Source organism: Nuphar pumila, chromosome 12, assembly GCF_984573655.1.
Source record: "Nuphar pumila chromosome 12, dmNupPumi1.hap1.1, whole genome shotgun sequence".
NCBI classification, from domain to species: Eukaryota; Viridiplantae; Streptophyta; class Magnoliopsida; order Nymphaeales; family Nymphaeaceae; genus Nuphar; species Nuphar pumila.
This window is the reverse complement of record NC_143260.1, coordinates 59,129,182-59,152,085: the sequence shown is the minus strand read 5'-3', so window position 1 is coordinate 59,152,085 and position 22,904 is coordinate 59,129,182. Positions and strand designations below refer to the sequence as shown.

The 22,904-nt window shown below is 36.6% G+C and overlaps 1 protein-coding gene across 1 annotated transcript; it reads right to left on the bottom strand.

The window, feature by feature from the left end:
* Positions 1 to 1,266: 1,266 nt before the first annotated feature.
* Positions 1,267 to 12,894, bottom strand: LOC149820948 (serine/threonine-protein kinase haspin homolog). The gene is made up of 16 exons (XM_089981868.1): positions 12,836 to 12,894; positions 9,880 to 9,949; positions 9,304 to 9,425; positions 9,138 to 9,212; positions 8,382 to 8,475; positions 7,476 to 8,113; positions 6,888 to 7,011; positions 6,696 to 6,811; positions 6,492 to 6,603; positions 6,304 to 6,396; positions 6,168 to 6,229; positions 5,909 to 6,039; positions 5,204 to 5,274; positions 5,074 to 5,126; positions 3,299 to 3,365; positions 1,267 to 1,398 (listed from the first exon to the last, which is right to left on the bottom strand). Exons 1-16 carry the CDS (start codon positions 12,892 to 12,894, stop codon positions 1,267 to 1,269), a joined length of 2,019 nt encoding a protein of 672 aa, XP_089837994.1.
* Positions 12,895 to 22,904: the final 10,010 nt, after the last annotated feature.

The window sequence follows — 22,904 nt, the reverse complement described above, 5'->3', positions numbered from 1 at the left end:
TAATGGGTTTTGCACAAGACGTCCGTGGCGTGCTGTTTATGAGGCCAGATCAGGTGCAATCACATTGCATATTTTTTTTATGTGCTGCTGCAACTGGGCACTCATCTTCTTACACAATCTGTGAACTGTAGAGCCCAACAGCAAATGATTGGTGCTCGAGCACAGTAGCACATTTAAAATGTGCAATGTAAATGCACCTGTTCTTTCCCCGCTCTTTATGTTTTATTCACACCAGTCAAGTTCTCGTTGTGGGGAAAATCCTCACATGATTGGTTTTATAGAAAGAGACTTTTAGATCATCCGATTATGTTGCAAATGATCTTTTAAGACTTTGTAGGCTCCGACGCGACTCTCCTGTCATCTGGTCACCAACTTTCTTAACCTTTGGCACTGGTCAGACATCAGCCCCATACATGGACTTATGACTTTACTAAGACCTATGTTTTTGGTTAACAGCCGCTCAGGCCTGATCACTGTGACCCCCTTTGTGAGGAGATACCCCTTCCCCTAAAGCTATGGGGCTATTTTGCCAAGTTCCTTAGAGAGAGTTGTCTCACACCCTTGTTCAAAACAAAAAGCACTAGGAAGATAATGCAAGCTGGGAAGGATTAACATGATTGATTGACCCTAAGGAAAGCAAGGAACTTATAACCCTAAGGCTTATGAAATTGATGCTTTCAAGCGCTTTATTTCAACATGGATGTGACTCTAATAAGCCTTCCCAAGCCTCATATTATTTGAGTTCAAAAAGGAAATCATACTTTTTTTATCAAAAATACATAATCCAACGATCAATTCCTAACAAATGGACCATGGCAGATGCATCTACAAGGTTGCATTTGCAAAAAAAGTGTCAAAAATGCTTTTATATATATAATAAACATACAAATAATGTAAAAAGTCTGCAAAGAAATGAATTTAACATAAACGTGACGTGTTAGAAAAGCATTATTCCAAAATTAGACGATTTTTTGAAAATATTGGTTTGTTAACAGCAAAAGTATGGCACTTGAAAAAGCTGCATTAAATTTGCGATATTTGAAAAATATCGGTGATATTTGCTTCCCACTAATCATAGAGGGGCCAATGATACAAAAGAAAGACGTTTGCATACACTGCCCAAATCGATTTGTTGAACAGCCAGCTGTAGAGCAGATTACTTAAATTAACATATAATACCACTGATGCTGGGAATTTTCTTTCTTATCCTGCGTTTGGATGGCTTTTCCACGAGCAAAATCCCAACCCTTCTTTCTCCCCTCTGTTTCAGGTGGCAGGGCAGTCTCCAATCAACAAAGTAGCGAAGAAATGGTCTGTGAGGGCTTCTTGCGCTGAATTGCAAGAGAGCAACCGTTTTTTCAACGACCTCAGTTCTCTTTCATCCTTAGCTGTTCGTCCCTGTTGCCATTAAGCACTAGACTTGAGAGAGAGAGAGAGAGAGAGAGAAGACCATTAAGCCATAGATTCATCCTAGTGCATACATACATATATGGGTAAGGAACACCAAATGGAAAAAAACAAAACATTTTCATTTTTTTTTCAGGTTTTTTGTACATCTGACACTCGAGATGTGATCTATATACTAAGTTTAGTAGAGACCGACTTTTGCATCATGTTTTTTAATTTATACATCAGATTTTACAATGGTTAAAGGAGAGGTTGCTTTGATCAAATCTGACCTCATAGATTGTTGAGCATGGTCAAAATAGTAAGAATTGGCCCTTGGATCATAATTTTTTGACATAAATTATGTTATTTTGAGGTCTGAAACTTGGGTACATTGTAGGTTGATTTTTTAACCCTTGTAAAATCTGATACATACATCAGAAAAAATGATCCAAAGATTTGTTTTTACTAAACTTAATATGTAGATAGCATCTGAAGGGTGGGAAACACGTTTTTGATTAAGCATCTTTATACTCAGATGTGTATTTTTAAAAAGTAAAAAAAATTAATGGTTAATATTGTATTAAAATTTGATGATAAAATATTCACATTTTTACATCAAAACAATTTGAACAAAGCTTGCTTCTTAATAAATAAGCAATCATAATTAGCATAATACACTTAAAACTATGATTTTTTGATGGTCCTAACGTGACCTAACAAAAAAAAAGGACAGCACAATCCATATTATATATATATAGAAAGAGAGAGAGAGAGAATTGGATAGGTGCTTAATGAAATATGCTTAATGATACGTGCTTAATGGGTTTTTCTGTTCTTTTAATGTTTTTTACGAAGTTCCGACCCCATAAATGTGTTGGGTATAGTCGATTTACGAGGAATCCACACCTGGATCATGTATTTTTGATGAAAAATGATATTTAGAGCCTCAAAATTTTACAAAGATTTTGGACCATTGATTTTTAGAACCTTATAAAAACCCACCCATGTGTTGGAATCAAACACTTCAAGAGTTGATCCCTATAAAATCAAGTACATAGATCACAACATCTGTATGGTCAGAATTTAAAAACAAAATGAAAAACCCCCAAAAAATACATTAAGCATATTTCATTAAGCACCTACTCATCACTATATATATATATATATATATAAAATCATTTGCTGCCATTGAGGGTAAAAAAACCCTAGTCAGAACTCATAGGGAGAGGTTATTTTGACCAAATCCAACCTCATGGATGTGTTCAGCATAAAAGAAATTGTAGGAACGACCTTTGGAACATAACTTTTAGACCTAAATTTTAGGTTTGGAAATTTGGTGCAGGCTCTTGATTTTTCAACCCTTGTAAAATTTACTATCAGAAGAACATTATCCAAGGTCAGATTCTACTAAACTTGTGTAAATCACATCTGGAGGGTCGGATGTGCAAAAACTTGAAAAAAATAAAAATATTGCATTTTTTCACTAGGCGGTTCCTTACCCACGAGGGTAGCAAACATTACCCCATATATATATATATATATATATATATATATATATATATATATATATATATATATATATATATATATGGCCAATGTTGTGGATCTTTGGTAATGAAAAAATCCTGCAAATCAGCATTATTCAAATAATTTGACATGTCAGGAAGGGGAATGGGAACTCCCTTTTCCCATTAGTGTCCAAGTGCAGCATCATGTCAGAAACTAGCAGAATGACACTCGGTTGGAATTAGATTGCATTCAACTATATTGTTCACAGACCTCCAGCCAGCTCTAATAATATTAGAGCCAAACCAAGGTCTACTACCCCTAGCATCCAAGTCACTAGTCAACTCTATTCTTCTAGATTCACAACTCCAAGAAAGTACAATGATGAAGAGGAGATACTTACAAAGGTTTTCTTGGAGAGCAAAATATCTACCAAATACTGCAACCACAGCACGTTCGTCTTGGGAAAACTGTCAAAAGATAACCAGAATCATGTTTCACACTTTGGTGTTTACATAGAATTAATCCAAATGGCCTAAAAACTAACCAAACACTAGCCATGCTACTAGGTCCAAACTGGGCATGTCATAGTGGATCATTAAGGTCTCTTGCAGAGTCTTTAGAACCTTCCCAAGTAAAAAGAAATTCCTGAAACCAGCAGGAAGTCAGCTGTAGCCCAAAGTAGAAACAACCAGTGGTCAGCAACTTTCTGAAGATTCGAACAGGACTTGCTCATAGTCATCATTGGTTTGGAATTATATTCAGCTTGTCTTTGGCACACTTTTGAGCAGCAGAAACTTGTCTTCCTCAAGTTTGACAGGATTACATGTTCTGAAGACTCAAGCTGAAGTGGACTAGTAACTACCAAATAGCAAATGCTATTTAAATCCTGAGTCAAGACTTTGGAAACAGAGGCATCCAGTCCTAAGTAACCCAGCAAGACCCCAAACTATGTCCAACAGAGTAGAACACAACCATCTGAACCAATCCAAGCAGTGCTGACCATCAGCATATCAAAATCAACTTTTTTACAGGCTCAACCAAGCTCCATAAGGTGAAATGAATCCTAGTTCTTAAGCTTCATATGGAATTGAGAGCTCGCGCAATCACATGTTTTGCTTAGTTGGAGAACAGGTTTGCTAGATGCGCTTATAATGTATGAATAAAAAAGAATATTGTAAAGGAAAAACACATCACTACAACTCTGATCTTGTTACATATAGTAGAAAAGGCCCGTCTTTATAAACCATTATGCCCTTCACTGCTATTGCCATCTGAAAAATTTTATACCAGGCAAGCCAAGCTTAAAACAGGCTTTCTTATGTCACATGGATACCGCTGCAGATAGGAGGAGACAGGCATTTTTGTGAAGTTATCAATATGACTAGTACATAAGGTGACAGTATTGGGGCCCACGCTGGGGAGGGTGTTTCGTTGAAGACACCGGATCAAACCCCGCTGGTGCACGGGCGTGTCTGCAGCTTTCAGAAGTGGGCCTCGTAAGGCAGGGTGGTCATGGGGTCTCACCCGGGGTTTTCTCTTGCTTTGGTGAGGGATCCTGGACATCACATATATATATATATATATATATATATATATATATATATATATATATATATATAGAGAGAGAGAGAGAGAGAGAGAGGAATGAAAACGGTCCCAAACCTACCAAATGGAAAAATTTTAATGTTTTTTTCAAAATTCTGACCGTACAGATGTGTTGATTGATTTACTAGAAATCGATACTTGGATCATGAATTTTAGATAGAAAAAAGAGTATTTGGAGCCTCGAAAGTTTATGAAAATTGTAAGCCGATGATTTTCAAAACTTATAAAAACCTATCCATGCATAGGAATCAAATGCTCCAAGAACTGATTTCTATAAAAACAAGCATATAGATAGCATCTGTACGGTAGGAATTTTGAAGAAAAACACCAAAATCGAATAAAACTTCCATTTGGTAGGTTTGAGAGGGTTTACCAATAGGAAGGTTTTCAAAATCCTATATATATATATATATATATATATATATATATATATATATATATATATATATATATATATATATATATATTGAGGTCAAAATGGAGTATCCATGTGACAGTTAATTTCATGAACTCAAACCCACAATTCCGTATTCTAAATTTCTAATCAAGTGAATATGCTGAATGACTTACCTCCCTTCCCAACATCCATCAGTTACTTCCAACATCTTTCTGTATGTTTCTGACTGCAATGCAAAACCCACATGAGCAAATGCACGAGGAGGCAGCCTGGAATAGAGTTCTTTTTTTGTTTTATTTTTACCTGTCTGTCTCCTTTTGGACCCTCAAAGAGTGCTGGATCACCAGACAGATCCATAAATAGTATAGTATTCCCTGCATCAACATGGAAAGGGAGAAGACTTAAAATCCCCTAATTATTGTGCAGTAACCTTATTATCTGGTTGGTCATGAATTCTCACAGCTTTCCTCTTTTACATTTTGCTTTTCATTGTTTCCTTTGTCTTGACTTATACTACGACCAAATCTTTCCTGGTAGACTTTCTTACGTTGTATTTTATTCATTTGTCTAGTTACTCCAGAAATGAAACCACAGGTATACAATATTTAGAAATTTAATGATGCTTTGAATTGATCTGCATGGAACTATGATCTACATTAGGCTGCTAATAAATATGAGCATGTTATTCTTCTGAATTCAGTAATGTCTGACCGGTGTACTTTTCATAAGTTGGCAAACTTAAACATGAAAAGTACACTATCTTTGACCCAATCTATTAGCTGTCTAATGAATTTCCCACTCCAATTGCAGTGGAGGTGGATGTCAATTTACATGTGATCACTTCTATAAATTTCAAATCAGTCTCTTTCATCTGAGCACAAATATCAGGCAACAGAACTACAAAAAAAGTGTGGACGCAAACAGAATGCCACCATTAACAAGATCTCAAGGAGATAATGGAAAGAAAAATGTTGAAAATTTGAACATAATCAGAATATGTGCAAGTACCATTGTTGATCCTAGAAAGTGTGAAATCAATTATAGATATAGATAACCCAAACGTTTTGGCATGCAGATTCTTTCCTTGGAGAATGAATTCTGCTGTTTCCGCTGAAGTACGAGATAAGAGTATGTTGCCCCTACATGAAACTTTCATAGTCAAGAATTTGAAATGGAAGTGAAAATTCGCTTTGTGCATCTATAGTAAAAATTTAACAATGACAAAAACAGTTCATTCGTGACAAACAGAAAATTTATGCAACCAGACCAGTGCAGATCACGATGTTCAAACTCGCAAGCCACTTCTGCAACAGCTAAGGCGGCTGTAACCTGACACACATGAATAATTATTAATTGGTGATGCACCAGTAAACTGGAAAAGGAAAAGATTGTCAAAAACTTACTTGTATCAACAGACTTTGTGCTTCATTGAAGTTTGCAAGCACAAAACTTTCAAGATCTTTACCTCCATCTTCTAGAATGAACACAACATAGCACTGATACCAAGTGTACCAACTTTTAGTATGCAGTAAACAGTTTTCCATGTCATGCAACATGTCCATAAGAGAATTTGATGGAAACATATAGGAACCTGTTGCTTAGGAAAAGATTTTGGGTGGTCATTTTCTGAGCCACGCTTTTTATCCCAATCTTCCCATGCATTGATTAAAAACTCATTATAAGTTCCCTGGCATACCCGTATTCTACAAAGTATAACAAATGAGTATTAGAAACCAGAAAATAAAGGCAAAAGTTTTTGGGTATGCTACAGACTCGGTAAAAGTCAGAAAAATACCCTTTTGTTTCTATGAAACTTTTGCATGTGTTTTTGTTGTCATTCACCCTTCCATGTCCCCTTAGAGCATTTAAAGCAAGGGAAAGTAAAACTTCTTCAAACAGTTCTGAAGACCTCTACAAAAAATGAAGAAATTTTTACAATTCAGCAAATTTGAAATATATTTGGGTAATTGAATGATGTTACACATACCTTTTGAACTTCCCCATTTACCAGGAAGTCTCCATCAATAGGCACTATCTTGAAAACACAACCACCACCCTTGAAAGCTTCTCCATATGTACCTTCTCCAATTTTGACTATGCTGGATATGTCACTGTGATTGAAACAAACTCTCATGAGCAACTAAATAAATAAGTAGATCATACTTCTAACCAAGATATTTATACCAAAAACAGGATGATTGTTAAATTTGATGAGGATACCTTGATATGTGGCATGTAAAGTTAATTTCATTTGCAAGTCAATCATTTAGTGAAATTTTCAAAATTCTGACAGTTTTTTCAATCAATTATATGAATTTAGGTCAATATGACCAACTTTCTGATGAAAAAGTTCAACCACTGATAGCAAGAATAAGGGGCGATCAGTATGAAATAGATCAAATCAGTGGATTTAGATAATTGTACTTAAGTTCAACATAGCAGTGAGAAACAGTCCTTGCAAATTATCTAATAATTGATTCCAAATGGAATATAAATCTTGGAATGGAACAGCAAAAGAAAAAGGATTAAATTGAACTGAAAAGTTTGGAAAGGCAGTCATGACAAAAGAACCAACCAGCACTCAGAAAACACTTCTGATAATGTTGAAGGAGACGACTGCCCACATAATTTTAAAAGTTTGGTGAATGCATTCACACATTCACTGGTTGATGATGTCGAATCCGTTAAGGACAAGCGTTTGATGGCTGATCGTACTTCGTTACCACCAATATCACTCTCCCTGCTTTTTGTATCATCTTGAACTTGTCTGACACTTCTTTCATCATTGATTTGAATTTGAACACCACCACTGCTGTCTCTGATCATACTATCTAGCGTAGGAGTATTTCTTTGATACTGCAGAGAAGTTGAGTTGCTTCTCAGCTGCAACAAAGATACATCTAGAGAGGAACCACTTATTTCAGATATTTCTGCTTCCCAAGGATCGCGTTTAGGCCTTGGAACAGTTTCCAATATATCTGTCAGAGATGCTGAGCCGTATTCAATTGGTTGTAAGAGAAGACATTTTCTTAATGCTGGATGCATGACTGATTTCAGGTCCTGTAAGCACATTTGCTTTTTCCCAGGATCCTGAATCCAGCGGCCAATGTTTTTTGGGGAGGGGCTCTCTTCCACTAAATCAAAAGAATCAACCTCTTGAAAATATGCAATCCGCTCTCTCACGAAATCCTGTGGCGGTTGAATATTTTTCTTCTGCAATCAAAGTTGAAAATTCAGATTAGCTGCAACTGCTTGTCACAAACATGGAGAAAACACCGTTGGTATCATATTTGAATTTTATCAACAAAAAACCCCAAAATTTCATGTATTTTAACATAAGAACTTCTGAAAGCAAAATAGAAAACAATACATACATCAATTCTTCGATAAATACACCTGCAATTATGTGAATGTATGACCATAGTATCATGGTAGCAGTTGTGAACCAAAAGCACCAAATGAAAATTAGTTAAGGTCTTACATTGGCAGTTTGCTTCGGTCTCCTCTTAGGATCCTGTCTCCTGAATTGCGCTTTATAATTTTCATTCTCAGAAACTGTAATACTTGTCCTCCCTCTGCAACAAGAAAACAGAAAAACGTAAATTATATAATATATTTAAGCTGGGAAAAACAGAAAAACGCCAATTATAAAATATATTTAAGCTGGAATACTACTTCCATAGAAAATTGTCATTTTTTTTCAAAAAACATTTTGAAGTTAAAGTGGAACTTACCAAGCAAATATAGGCTAACAACGAAAAAGGATGAAAATATGTAGCTACTAATAGAACAATATCATTGACCTCTCATTCTAAAAATGAAAATTTTGGACCGCATATCACAATTACATAAAAGAAGAAAGCCCATCAAATATTTCACAATGACAAAGGTGTATCAACAAAAAACAACAGATGGAATTACTAAATTCCCCTATCATCGTTTCGTACAAGGGAAACTTAAACCAGGGATATAAGGATTTCACACACAGTTTCACATAGTGAATCTAAGCGAAAGGCAAAAGTTAAACTAATAGTCAGTATCAAATATCAAACAGTAGTATGATTGAATCAACACGAACAGTCGGTTCAAAAAAACAAAAAATCAACATAACAGATAAAAAGGAACCCATTTTATATCTAAAATTTATGAATCTAAAAACAAGAAAAAGAAAAAAAATGGCAATCTTGAACCTAATGTCATCTAGAAAAGGAAAAAAGGAATGGTGGAGACAGGTGACCTTGTAGAGAGGGAACGGTGCATCAAGCTAAACCTCCTTCCACCCATTCCCTTTCTCCAACCCGGATCCTCGAACCTTCACAAAACGAAAGAATCAAACATGTTAGGCAATACCCATTTAAGAAAATACACCAAATCAAAGGACCCATACAAAGAACAACTCACACTTGAACATCTTTGGCTGTTTGCTTTGGCGGTTTTCTTCTGTAGACGACGCCAATCCTCGCGGCATGTCGTTCTCCTCCTCCTTCGTCGTCTTCTTGGATTTGAGACCATGATTCAACGCCACCTTCAAGGAAAACGATACAGAAGAAGAAGAGAGTGTGCGAAATTGGTACAGAGAAAAGACGATGAGCTCTTCGAAAAGATATCAGGGAGGGAGCGATGTACCTGTGCGGGTAGCCATTCAAGGTGAAGGGAGTGAAGGTGGTGGGCAGAACAGAAGAGAAGAGGGTCGGAAAGAGCAAACTGAGATTGGAGTTGAGTTCGGAATACAATAATGGACAAGGAGGAGTTTTCTGGAGGGAAATTTGAAAAGGAACCGATTTCAGTCGGGAACCGGACGAACCGAATCGGATTGGTCAAGGTACCAGTCGGATTCTGGCAGGATCTGGGCGGGTCCGAACCCGAAATCTGACAATTACTTGCTCTTACCGTTGGGCTTGGGATTAGTCTCTTGGATTTGGTAGATAAGGAGATCCGGACCTGAGTTTTGATTCGTTTCTTGACATTGTAAGACTGACTGACTGTGCTTTGATGCATCTCGGAATCCTCTTCACCACCGCCTCCATATGTTTCTTTTGTGGTGCATTCCTGTACCAAGAAACTTGGTTCACAACATAAACCAAAACCAAGTCTGGACTCGTGAAGGTTAGGCTTTGTTTGATGGCTTGTTTAAGATTGGACTAAATGAACAAACAGAACCCAACACTACATTGGTTTTCTTAGTTCTTTTTGTTCCAAGTCCAACAAATGTCCTTTGTTTGATGGGAGAAGAATGAAGAAGAAACCCTAATCAATGAAAAAAAAACCTAATCAAGAAGAATAAACCCTAATCAATAAAATCAAACAGAAACATACAACAACAACTAAGCCTTCATCCCAAAACAATTGGGGTCGGCGATATGAACCAAAAAAGAAAATCATTATGGGTCTTCCACATGAATCCTTCTCCTCCAATCATTTCTATCCAATGCCATGTCCTCAGTGAGATTCAAAGCATTCATATCCTTTCCTATCATCTCCATGAATGTCTTCCTAGGCCTACCCCGACCTCTTTTAACTAATATATTTTTCCACTTCTCCATCCTTCTAACTGGGGCATCATTAGGCTTTCGCCGAATATGTCCAAACCATCGTAAACGATTCTCTCTCATATTATTTTCAATGGGTACAATGCCTACCTTCTTACGTATCTCCTCGTTCCGAATCTTATCTTTTATTGTGTTTCCACACATCCATCTAAGCATACGCATCTCAGCTACACTTATTTTTTGAATATGATGTCTCTTGGCAGCCCAACATTCCGTACCATATAGTAAAGCGGACCTAATAGTCATCCTATAAAACTTTCCCTTCAACCGCAATGGCATTCTACGATCGCACAACACTCCAGTTGCACTTTTTCATTTCATCCACCCAATCTTTATCCTATGATTTGCATCTCCATCACTTTCTCCATACTTTTGAATGATAGATCCCAAATATTTGAAACAATCATCCACTAGTATTTCTTGCACACCAAGCTTCACTACACTCCCATCACTACTTCGTTGCTTACTAAACCGACATTCCATATATTTTGTCTTATTCTTACTCAACTTAAAACCTCTTGCTTCCAATGTCTGCCTCCATAATTCTAACTTAGCATTAACCCCAGCTCTAGACTCATCAATCAAAACAATATCATCAGCAAACAACATACACCACGACACATTTTCTTGAATTGATCTTGTAAGCTCATCCATCACTATAGCAAATAGGAAAGGGCTAAAAGCAAATCCTTGATGTAACCCAACCGTTATAGGAAAATTGGTTGTCACCCCTCCACAAGTGCAGGCATTGGTTACTACTCCTTCATACATATCTTTAATTATACTAATGTACTTGAGAGAAACACCTTTCTTCATCATTGTCCATCAGAGAACATTCCTAGGTACTCTATCGTATGCCTTGTCCAAATCAATAAAAACCATATGCAAATCTTTGTTCCTCTCTCTCTATTTTTCTCAATAAGTTGTCTAAAAAGATGTATAGCTTCCATAATTAATCTTCCAGGCATAAAACCAAATTGATTCTCCGATATCATGACAACCTTCCTCAACCTAGACTCAATCACCCTCTCCCAAAGTTTCATAGTATGACTCATGAGTTTTATACCACGATAGTTTGTGCAATCTTGTATATCACCCTTATTCTTATATAGAGGTACCAAAGTACTCTTCTTCCACTCATTAGGCATCTTATTTATCCACCAAATCTTGTTAAAAAGATTTGTCAACCATTCTAAACCTTTCTCTCCCAAGCATTTTCAAGCCTCGATAGGTATACCATTTAGGCCAACTGCCCTTCTTGATTTCATTTTCTTCAAAGCCTCTGCAATTTCTTTCTTTTGAATCTTGCACATGAAGTCACGATTCATCTCATGAAAAGGAATAGAGAAGTCTTCAAGATCCTGAGCATGACTTTCATTAAATAGCTTATCAAAATAATCTTTCTATCTCTCCTTAATCTCCTCATCTTTGACTAAAACCCTTTGTGTTGCATCTTTGATACATCTAATCATACTCAGATCCCTCGATTTCTTATCTCTCATTTTTGCAAGCTTATAAATATCCTTCTCGCCCTCTTTGGTATCCAACTTGTCATAAACCTCCTTATATATCTTATCCCTCGCGTTTCGAACTACTTTTTTAGCTTCCTTCTTTGCTATCATATATTTCTCCAAATTCTCATTATCACGACTCTTACTTAGATTTCTATAATACTCTCTTTTAACCTTAATAGTTAATTTGAAATCCTCGTTCCATCATGATGTATCCTTACCTAGCGGTGCATCGCCTTTAGACTCACATAATACCTCTTTAGCCACCTTTCTCATGCCACCCACTATCTTATTTCACATTGATTCTGAATCCTCCTCGAGACACCAATCAGCTTCCTTAACTACCTGCTCTACAAACATTTCTTGTTTAGCTCCTTTCAGTGCCCACCACTTAATTCTAGGATCTATCCTATGTTTATCCCTTTTGCGGCATTGTCTAATTCTAAGATCTAAAATTAAGACTCTATATTGTGTAGCTACACTTTCTCCCGGTATAACCTTACAATCGATGCAACAACCTCTATCTCTCTTTCTAAGTAGGAAAAAATCTATCTGACTCGTATTAACCCCACTTTTAAATGTTACTAAGTGAGACTCTCTCTTCCTAAACCAAGTGTTTGCTAAGATCATATCATAGGACAAACCAAAATCTAAAATTCATTCTCCACTTTCGTTTCTTTCTCCTATACCATAGCCTCCATGGATACTCTCAAATCCATCCCTACTATGAAAATCAAATAAAAAACCCTAATCTAAGAAAATCCTCACATATGAAAACCCGAAAATGACCTAAAAATTTTTTGATTCAAACCAAAATAAATTAAAGAAGAAGAAAGGAAAAGAAAAAGAAGAAAGAAGAAAAGGGAAAACCTCACCAGCGGCATTGGCGGCCTCTCGACGGCGGCCTCATCCGTGGTGTTGGTGACCTCAGCATCGGTGACCCCCAGGATGCCAAGGAGAGAGAGAGAGAGAGTTGGGAACCCTTACCCCCGATTTTTTTTAAACGCGTTCCTCACGTCCTATTCTTTTTGTAATTGGGGGAGGGGTGTTACAAAAAGAACAACTATTTAAGGATGCAGCGGACGTTGTTCCGAGCATCCAATGTTTGTTAAAATCACTGTCCCCTGCATCTATTTCAGGCAGGGTATAGTGATTCAAACATACCCTTAGGTACTGAAGAGCACCGACCAAACTTGTGAACTTTTCAGGTTAAGCTAATGGAGAATTGTTGCCCTTATCGAATTGACACAACCGCATGTTGACAGCTACAAGCGTGAAAATGGGCTTACACTGCAACATCCCACTACGCTTCAGTATGTCCATGACATAATTTTCTTTGGGTCAAAATGAGTAGACCATTTTGCTGATCTACCAGTATCTCAAGCAAGAGCAAATATTTCAGTATGTCCATGACATTTCTTTGGGTCAAAATGAGTAGACCATTCTGCTGATCTACCAGTATCTCAAGAAAGAGCAAATATTTCAGTATGTCCATGACATACCTTTCTTTGGGTCAAAATAAGTACACCATTCTGCTGATCTACCAGTATCTCAAGAAAGAGCAAATATTTGGGTTGGCTTGTATGTTTGAGCAGGCTCCTAATTGAACATTGTTACGAGACCATTGGCAAAGTTCACAATAGATTAACATGCTAGAAATTCCGACTCTTTTCTTGTGTGCGGGTGGCTATGCCTAATCAAATGTGTTTATGAGCCCGCTCTTTCATTGTCTCCTTACGTTTAAGATCTTGAAGCCTGTTATCCAAACTCTTTAACAGTGCTTCAAGGCTTTTCTTTGGAGTGGGGATAATGTTTCCAAGTTACACATGCATGGCATGGGGGAGGTTGTTCAACACTTCTCTTGAATGGCTTGCACTCAGAATTTCTTAAAGCTTCCGTATGCTGTCAGTGGTCAAACTATCAGTGTGGTTCAATATCATTTCAAGCATTCGGCCTCCAGAAGGGGTCTAGTGCATTGATATACAAGCTGCTACAACCATCATTGGTAATAGAACCAATATTTTCTCCAGTATGCAGGATGATGTATATAGCTTTCTTCTTGTTGGGGTTTGATTAGGAGAGCAGATCAAGTCCTTGAGCATGTTCTTTCACAGGTGGATGTCAATGACCACGGGATTTCCTTATGCATTTTGTTACAAAGTGCAGTGATTATCTATCCATACATGTACAAGACGATGAGCAGGAAGAAGAGAGAGAAGCATATGTATGTGGTTCGGCCATTAGGCCTACTTTCACGGGACAAGGGAGAACACATTCTTGATTATTTCATTCACCGATTTACAAGAGTTACTTATACGTGTAAGCAAAGACAATAAAGGCAAGTTGCCAGGTTTAACAAACTTAACAAAAAGATAAACCAAAGAGTGGAAGAAAATCCATCGATGATATGACAACCGTTGATAAAGAGGTTATGGGCCTTATCTCAAATGTTATCGATTATGGTAGGGTGCCGATACGATTCCTCATAATACTCCCCCTCAAGTTGGTTCACAAATATCAATTTGTCCCAACTTGTCAACATTAGTCTGATGCTTTTTTCGAGCTAATGGCTTGGTGAATATATCTGCCAACTGTTCTTCTGTTCGAACATGAGGAATTTGGATCTCTTTGTTTTGAATTTTCTTCCGAATAAAATGACAGTCAACTTCAATATGCTTTGTCCGTTCATGAAACATAGGATTAGCTCCAATATGTATGACAGCTTGATTGTCACACCGCAACTCAATTGATTCTTGAATCTGAACCCCAATATCTTTCAATAAAGCCTTGACCCATATTAGTTCATTAGTAGCAAGGGCCATGGCTCTATATTCATCCTCTACACTTGATCTGGTTACAACATTTTGTTTCTTGCTTTTCCACATGACAAGATTACCCTCAATTAAAACACAGTACCCAGATGTGGATTTTCTGTCATTCGGATCCCCTGCCCAATCATCATCAGCATAAGCAATGACATTGAGACTTTGATTTCTCCTCATCAAAATTCCTCTGCCAATAGTACATTTTATATATTTGAGAATCCGATGTGCAGCTTCAAGATGTGACATATAGGGTCGGTGCATGAACTGACTTATGGAATTTACAACATAAATCAAATATGGCCGAGTAACAGTTAAATAAATAAGCTTTCCAATCAATCTTTAAAAGACACTAATATCTTCAACCGGTTGTCCTCCCTTTCTCACAATTTTGTGATTGGAATCCATGGGAGTATCAATGGGTTTTGCTCCAAGCATACTTGTTTCTTTAAGTAAGTCAAGAGCATATTTTTGTTGGCAAATGAATATCCCTTTTTAAGAATGGGCAACTTCAATTCCAAGAAAATATCTTAACTTTCCTAAATCTTTGATTTCAAACTTATGATGAAGGAGCTTTTTGACTTTTTGCATAAAGTCTTCATCATTACCTGTGAGAATAATACCGTCAACATAAACAAGCAATATAGTGATGCCAAAAGGGCCATTAGCAACAAACATGGAATAATCAGTAGAGCTTCTATGAAATCCAAACTCTTTAAGAGCTTCACTCAATTTAAAAAATCATGCGCGGGATGACTGCTTAAGACCATAAATAGCATTTTTCAACTTGCACACCATATCTTCCTTTTGCTCACTACCAGGTGGGAGAGACATATATACTTCTTTCTTCAACTCACCATGCAAAAAAGCATTTTACACATCAAGTTGATAAGTTTTTCAATTCTTATTAGCAGCAACAGACAAGAGAGCCCTTATCGAGTTCATTTTGACAACAGGAGCAAATGTTTCATTATAGTTTTCACCCTCAATTTGAGTATATCCTTTTGCCACTAGTCTAGTTTTATACCTTTCAACACTACCATCACTTTGACATTTTTTTTTGTACACCCATCGACATCCAACTGGTTTCTTTCCTTTTGGCAAGGTAACAACTTCCCAAGTGTGATTTTTCCTGAGAGCCTCAAATTCCTCATTCATTGTTTTTTGCCACTTGGGGTCAGTATTAGCTTCATGGAAAGAGTTTGGTTCTTGGAGTTGATAAGTCTTAGCTAAAAATGATAGATATGAAGGCTTGAGGTTGGTGAGGGACAATTGTTTTTCAATGGAATGAAGGGTTGAATTGGAAGCGAAATAAGTGTAGTAATCTTTAAGTCTAGTAGAAGGTTGAAGTGTTCTATCGGACCGCCTTAAGTTGATAGTGGGATGAGTGTTGTGACTAGGCTCACCTTCATGATTGTCAGGCTCAATAGGCAATGAAGAAGATTGTTCATTGGGAGGGAGGCCAATATCTATGGGGTATTGTGTGTCATCAATAGCTTGAAGGTTAGGCAAAGGATTGGACAAGGTTGGGTCGTAATACAAAATCTCCCCCTGACCCAAGACTTGCTCATGAGAAAAAAATGGCTCATCTTCAAAGAATTTCACATCACGGGAAATATATATTTTTTGACTAAGAGGATCAAAACACTTGTATCCTTTTTTAGTGAAAGAGTAACCCAAAAAAACACACTTGATAGCTCTTTGATCAAACTTAGATCGGTGTCAGAGCTGAACATGAACATAACACTTGCATCCAAAAATACGAAGGTGATTCAAAGCGACATGTTTGTGAGAAAGTACCTCAAGAGGAATGGCATTTTGCAAGGTACTACTAGGTAGCCGATTTATATTAAAACAAGCAACGACAATGGCCTCGGCTCAATATCTCGTTGGCACATACATGTGAAACATAAGTGCCCGATCAACATTAAGAATGTGTCTATTTTTGCGTTCGGCCACTCCATTTTGTTGTGGAGTGTCAACGCAAGTATTTTGGGGCATAATACCATGCATTTCCATAAAATCCTTCATGGCTTCATTGAGGTATTCTCCACCATTGTCAGAACGCACCCTTTTTATTTTAGCATTGTATTGTGTCAAAATCATCTTGTAAAAATCTTTGAAAACCTTAGGCACCTCATTTTTTTGCCTTAGAAAGTAAATTCATGTGACGCGTGACTTATCATCTATAAAGGTAACATAGTACTTGTACCCCTTTTGAGAAGGCATAGGTGTCGGCCTCCAAACATCCGTATGGACAAGATCAAAGAAATTGTCACATCTAGAATTTGACTGTTGAAAAGGAAGTCTTGAAAAATTTGCAAACTCACAAGCATGTAAAATGGGATCAAGTTTGGAAAATAAAATGTTCATCACATGATTAGACGGATGTCCAAGGCGATAATGCCACAAATCTGAAAGTTGTGACTTATTTTGTTGAACACTTAACCCTTTGATAATCACTGACTCTTCCAAAATGTAGAGGTCGTTCTTTTCATATCCACTACCAATCAACTTATGTGTCGCTTTGTCCTGAAAAGTTACACCCTCAAAAGAGAAAATCACAAAACAATCATAGTCTTTGGTGATCTTACTTATAGATAACAAGTTGGAAGATAATTGTGACACATAAAGCACATTAGACCCTTTATCACAATTAAAAAAGGAATATGTCTCAATGCCTTCAACTGCGACAATGGTCCCATCAGCTATGTGGACCGGCTTCTGTTGAGCATTGACAATATTGTAAGCATGCTCAAGTTTGCCGATCATATGGTGAGTGGCCTCTGTGTCAATAATCCAATTATACTCATTTTTTATAGTTAAAAAGGCTAGATGATTACCTGGTAAAGTATCCTTAGATGTCGCTGGCTGCACATGGTTACTCGAGGATGCCTTGGTCATGTTCTGAAAAAGTTTAGCAAGTTCTGCCATGGACACCATATTTGTGATGCTTTCACACTTGGTAAAGTTCAGTCTTTCACGGTCTCGTGTAGGCTTTCTTACGATGTCCCAGCATCTCTCTCGGGTGTGTTCGAGTTTCTTACAATAAGTGCATTGGATATGGGGCCGACCTTTGTTTTTCTCGTTAATCTCCTTTTCTTTCTTCTCAATGAGAGCAACATTCTTGTTAGACTGACTAGTTTCAACTTGGAAAGCCGGATTCTCTGACTCGTGATTGTTGGGTTTAGGATCATCACAAATAACCTTACGCCTAGTTTCTTCATGTTGAATAACATAACAAACGATTTTATAGGACAGCAATGGCTGCGTCATAAGGATCTTACTACGATTATTATCATAGTCATCACGTAAACCAGCAAGCATTCTGAAAATCTTATCTTCTTCTTGACGTTGTCGTGTGATGTTGGGATCCATGGTGGATGGTCGATGTTGCAAAAGTTCATCCCACAATCCATGGAAAATGCTAAGATAAAGAGTATATGGCTTATCATCACGTTTAATAGAAAGAATCTCCTGCTGCAACTAATAAACTCGAGCAACGTTATTTTGTTCCTCAAATACTTCTTTAAGTGAATCCCAAATTTCTTGGGTAGTATCATGAAATAAGAAGCCTTGAGCAACTTGTGGTTCCATAGAATTTAACAGCCATGACATCACAAGATGATTTCCTGATTCCCATTCATCATATCCATAATCGGTTTTAGGAGGTTACTTAATTTTGCCATTAATATAACCGAGTTTTGACTTACCGCTGAGGAATAGAGTAGTGGTCTTAGCCCAACTCAAGTAATTGGATCCACTCAATGGCATCGTGGTGATTTTGAGAGTGGGGTTCTGCTCCTGAATAACTTTGGTGGTGGAATCATTCCCACAGACACCCGTGGCACTGCATGTTGAATCAGCCATGAAGACGCCAAACAGAAGCAAGATGCACGAAAACTATAGATCAACACACTTTGATACCATGTTACAAAGTGCAGTGATTATCTATTCATGCATGTACAAGACGATGAGCAGGAAGAAGAGAGAGAAGCAGATGTATGTGGTTCGGCCTTTAGGCCTACTTCTATGGGACAAGGGAGAACACGTTCTTGATTATTTCATTCGCCGTTTTACAAGAGATACTTATACATGAAAGCAAAGATGATAAAGGCAAGTTTTCATGTTTAACAAACTTAACAAAAAGATAAACCAAAGAGTGGAAGAAAATCCATCGATGATATGGCAACCGTTGATAAAGAGGTTATGGGCCTTATCTCAAATCTTATCGATTATGGTAGGATGCCCATACGATTCCTCATAATACATTTCTACTTGCACATATTAGATATATGTTGGTTCTACTCATTGATATATGATGAAAACTTCTCTGATCAGATTTTTAATGTATCAATTAAGCTCTTCCACATATTAAGCTGCTGGATGATGCTCCTTCTCTCCCAGCGTGACTTCTTACTATGTTACTAAGTTAAGAATGGAAGTTGTAATCTCTAGCAAGATCAACTACCAGATTGGGATGTTGTATTTGCGTGCAACATTTGCTTGTGATTATTGTATATAGTTCTTGCACATAGTGTAATAAAAAGTAAGGGCCTTTATTCTTTTTCCGATAAGCTAGGGGCCTTTTCCCCTAGGTCCTATAAAAAAATAGATGACAGAAAGAGGAAAGCCCTACATTAGCATTGTTGAACTAGAGGGTCTGCTACAATAGCATCTATACATCATGGGAGGGCCAAATTAGTGAGTAGATGTAGGTGACGGACACAACACATTTACTCGCCTCCACCAATGGTGTCAAAACCAGTTTATGAAAGGTGGCCTAAATCAGATTGAATTGAATTGGTTTGAATAAATCTATTTAAAAACTGATTTATAATTTATAAAAAAAAATCAGGAAAATTTATCTAAAACAAGGAAAATATAGAAATGAAGTAAATGATGACTTGCATGAGGCCTAATCAAATTCCAAAATACACATTTAATGCCTAAACAATGTAATAATGAAAAAGTATAATAATTATCACAAAAATCAAATGAGAAAAGAAAATTAATTTAGGCCAATTTGCAATTAAATTGGTGAGGTGCTAATTTGATTTGAATAAGTCGATTTAGGCTGATTCTAACCGATTCTAATAAAATTGGCCTCCACCTTGGCACACGGCCATGAGTTCCATGTCATGTAGACTTCTCCCAAGTTGTGTTGGTCGATCATCTCTGCATTTCTCTAGCTTTCCTCGTTAGTTGGTTGTCTAACTGAATCAAATAATTAGTGGGAAATATGATAACTACAACCATGGTGAGGTGGACTCTCTCTCTCTCTCTTGGAAATTTATTGTCTAAAAATCATGTGAATCATATTTTTTGGTTATTTTTTATATCATATGTTGTACCGCTAGACCTACTTTACATGCAATAGTACCTAGAATTACTATGAGAAAAATATATAAAAGATTATTAGGTCACAAGGGTTCTCCATAATAATTATGTCCCATCCCCTTAGCCAATTTAGCTATTAATATGATCATTCAAGTCGGGTTTCTTTGTTATTAGGATAGGTGAATTCTTATGGATTCATATAAAGATCTATAAGACTCTTGAGGGTGTAAATAGGTAAGAAATGCGTTGACTTGGTCAATTTATCTATCATTATCCAAATGACATCGTGCTAACGATTAGTCTTGGGTATCCCCATAATAAAATTCATAGAGATCTCCTCTCATTTTCATTAAAGAATCTCAATATGCTTCAATAGACCACCAGAACTCTGATGCTTAATCTTGACTTACTGCCAAGTCAGACACTTGAAAACATAAATTGCAACATTTTTCTTCATGTCATTCCACCAATACCTTTGTTGAAGGTCTTTGAACATCTTGGTATTGAAAGAGTGGATGGTATATCGAAATTCAACTCGAGCAACAATCAAAGGAATGAAATGGATTCATATAAAATCCATATGCCATTCAGAAAACTATGTTCGTACAGATAAATGCACAATATCCAAGTAGGCTTACATTAATCATGATCAAATGCTTTTTGGATTATCCCACAAGTTCCTAAAAAATATGGATTTGTATCAAATTGAGACTAGTAATTAATCTTAGCATAGAAGTATTGAAAAAACTCATATAAACAAAAAATTTCAAATATCCTTGGTCATGAGACATATAATTATCATTATAAATAAGAATCACGATTCTAACAGTAATGATTAATATCGACATAATAGAAGTAAGTGGATTAATCAAGTAGTTGAACTCTAAGGAAAAATCATTGGTGATGCTTCAAGACCATAGATATTCATAAATTGAGCTACTATTTATTTGCTGGATCACCAGCTTGGTGGAAAAGACCATAACTATACTTAACAATAAAACTGTGGAAAAAGCCCTTATACAATGAATATTTTTTGTTGCTATCGGAATAAGCAAGAGTTCCAATCCTATTGACATAGTAACTAAAAGTGGAACAAAAGGTATAATTCATGCATATTGATATGTGAGTTCCATAATAATAAAATCAAATCAAATACTTTTTTTTATATTATATTAATTATTGTTCCCAATTCATATTAATCTATAGTTATTTTTTTTAAACACAAACTAAAATATGGATACAAAAAAGAAAGAACATTCTTTGTATATTAGTCATGTAGATCCAGCCCATTTGTATTCTGGAATTTCATGAGTAGTTGTAGATCCAATTTTTAATGAAAAGATCAGGTGCAATATGATTGCACAAATATTTGTGCCTTATGCACCTCATCACCCTCCATCTTGATGATAGGGCATCTCAATTGTGGAGCCCAAGGTCTGATGGAGGGCGATCAGGTGCTTAATGCACACATTTTGTGCCATGTGATTGCACCCAATCTAGACTAGTATTTTTAAGATTGATTTAGCTAAAATCAAGGGGAGATTGTTAGGATGAGATTTATTGGGTAACCATCCAAAAAGTAAGGTGAGATTGATTGGGAAACTACTAAGAAGGGTAGCCTTAGATGTTTTTTAGTTTTTATATAAAATGTGTAATGTTCTAATAATGAAAGTTAAGTTGTCTATGCTTGATGCAAGGTCTTGAGTGCTAAAAACAAACTATGCTTCATTAATGAAATGATCTCAAAGTCTACTTCTCATGCATCAAGCATCGTTATGTGAGAACAATACAACAACCTGATCTTATCGTGGATTCCTAATTCACTACACAAAGACCTTGCATTTAGTGTGATCTATGTGCAATCGACTACTGAAGTTTGGATGAAACTTAGAGAACATTTTTCTCAATTGAACACACCTAAGATCTATCAAATCCAACATGAGATAATCAATCTCAAGCAAATGCAAATGTTAGTAATACATATTGTTGAACTCCTAGAATGATTTTGATGATTACAAAACTCTCCAAAGGACTAATGGTTGAATCTCAAGTGTGCAGGAATTTAAAATTGCTTACAATGCATTGTTAAAGATCATTTTTTAGTTATAAGAATCCCACAAACAGTGGCAAAAGATTACTCAATTAAATGAATACTTCTGGAAGAACATACATACTAATATTGCAAAAAAGTCGACTCTTAAACAGCAAGAGTCGACCCCTGAAAGCTTTAGAATTGATCTGCAAAACATCAATAAAAAAGGCACAGAACAATCGACCCTTGGAAAGAAGAGTCGACCCCTGAAGAAGATGAATATCAATTACCAAAGAAAAACAATCGACCCTTAGTAAAAAGAGTCGACTCCTGAAAGAGGTGAACATTATTCACCAAAACATGAACAGTCGACCTTCAGAAAGAACAATTGACCCTCTAAGAACCTAGTCATGAACAAAAATGCTCTAAATAGTTGACCCTCGTAATGAACGGTCAACTCTCAGACAACTGAATGCATAAACATTAACTGAGCAACTATGAGTCAACCCTCAAAATTTAGACTCGATTCTCGGGGTGAAAATAGTCGACTCCTTTGGTTTTTCACAAATGACAAAGTTTGAATCTGAAGAAGATGAGTCAACCCACAGGTAGAAGAGTCAACCCTCGGGGATATAGAGTCAACCCCTGGGTGTTTAGAGTTGACTCTTGTGTTTAATGGATAGATTTCAATGGTCATAAAGACATTGGAAATTATACTTTTTGTACTCATCACCTCTCCAACGGATCTAA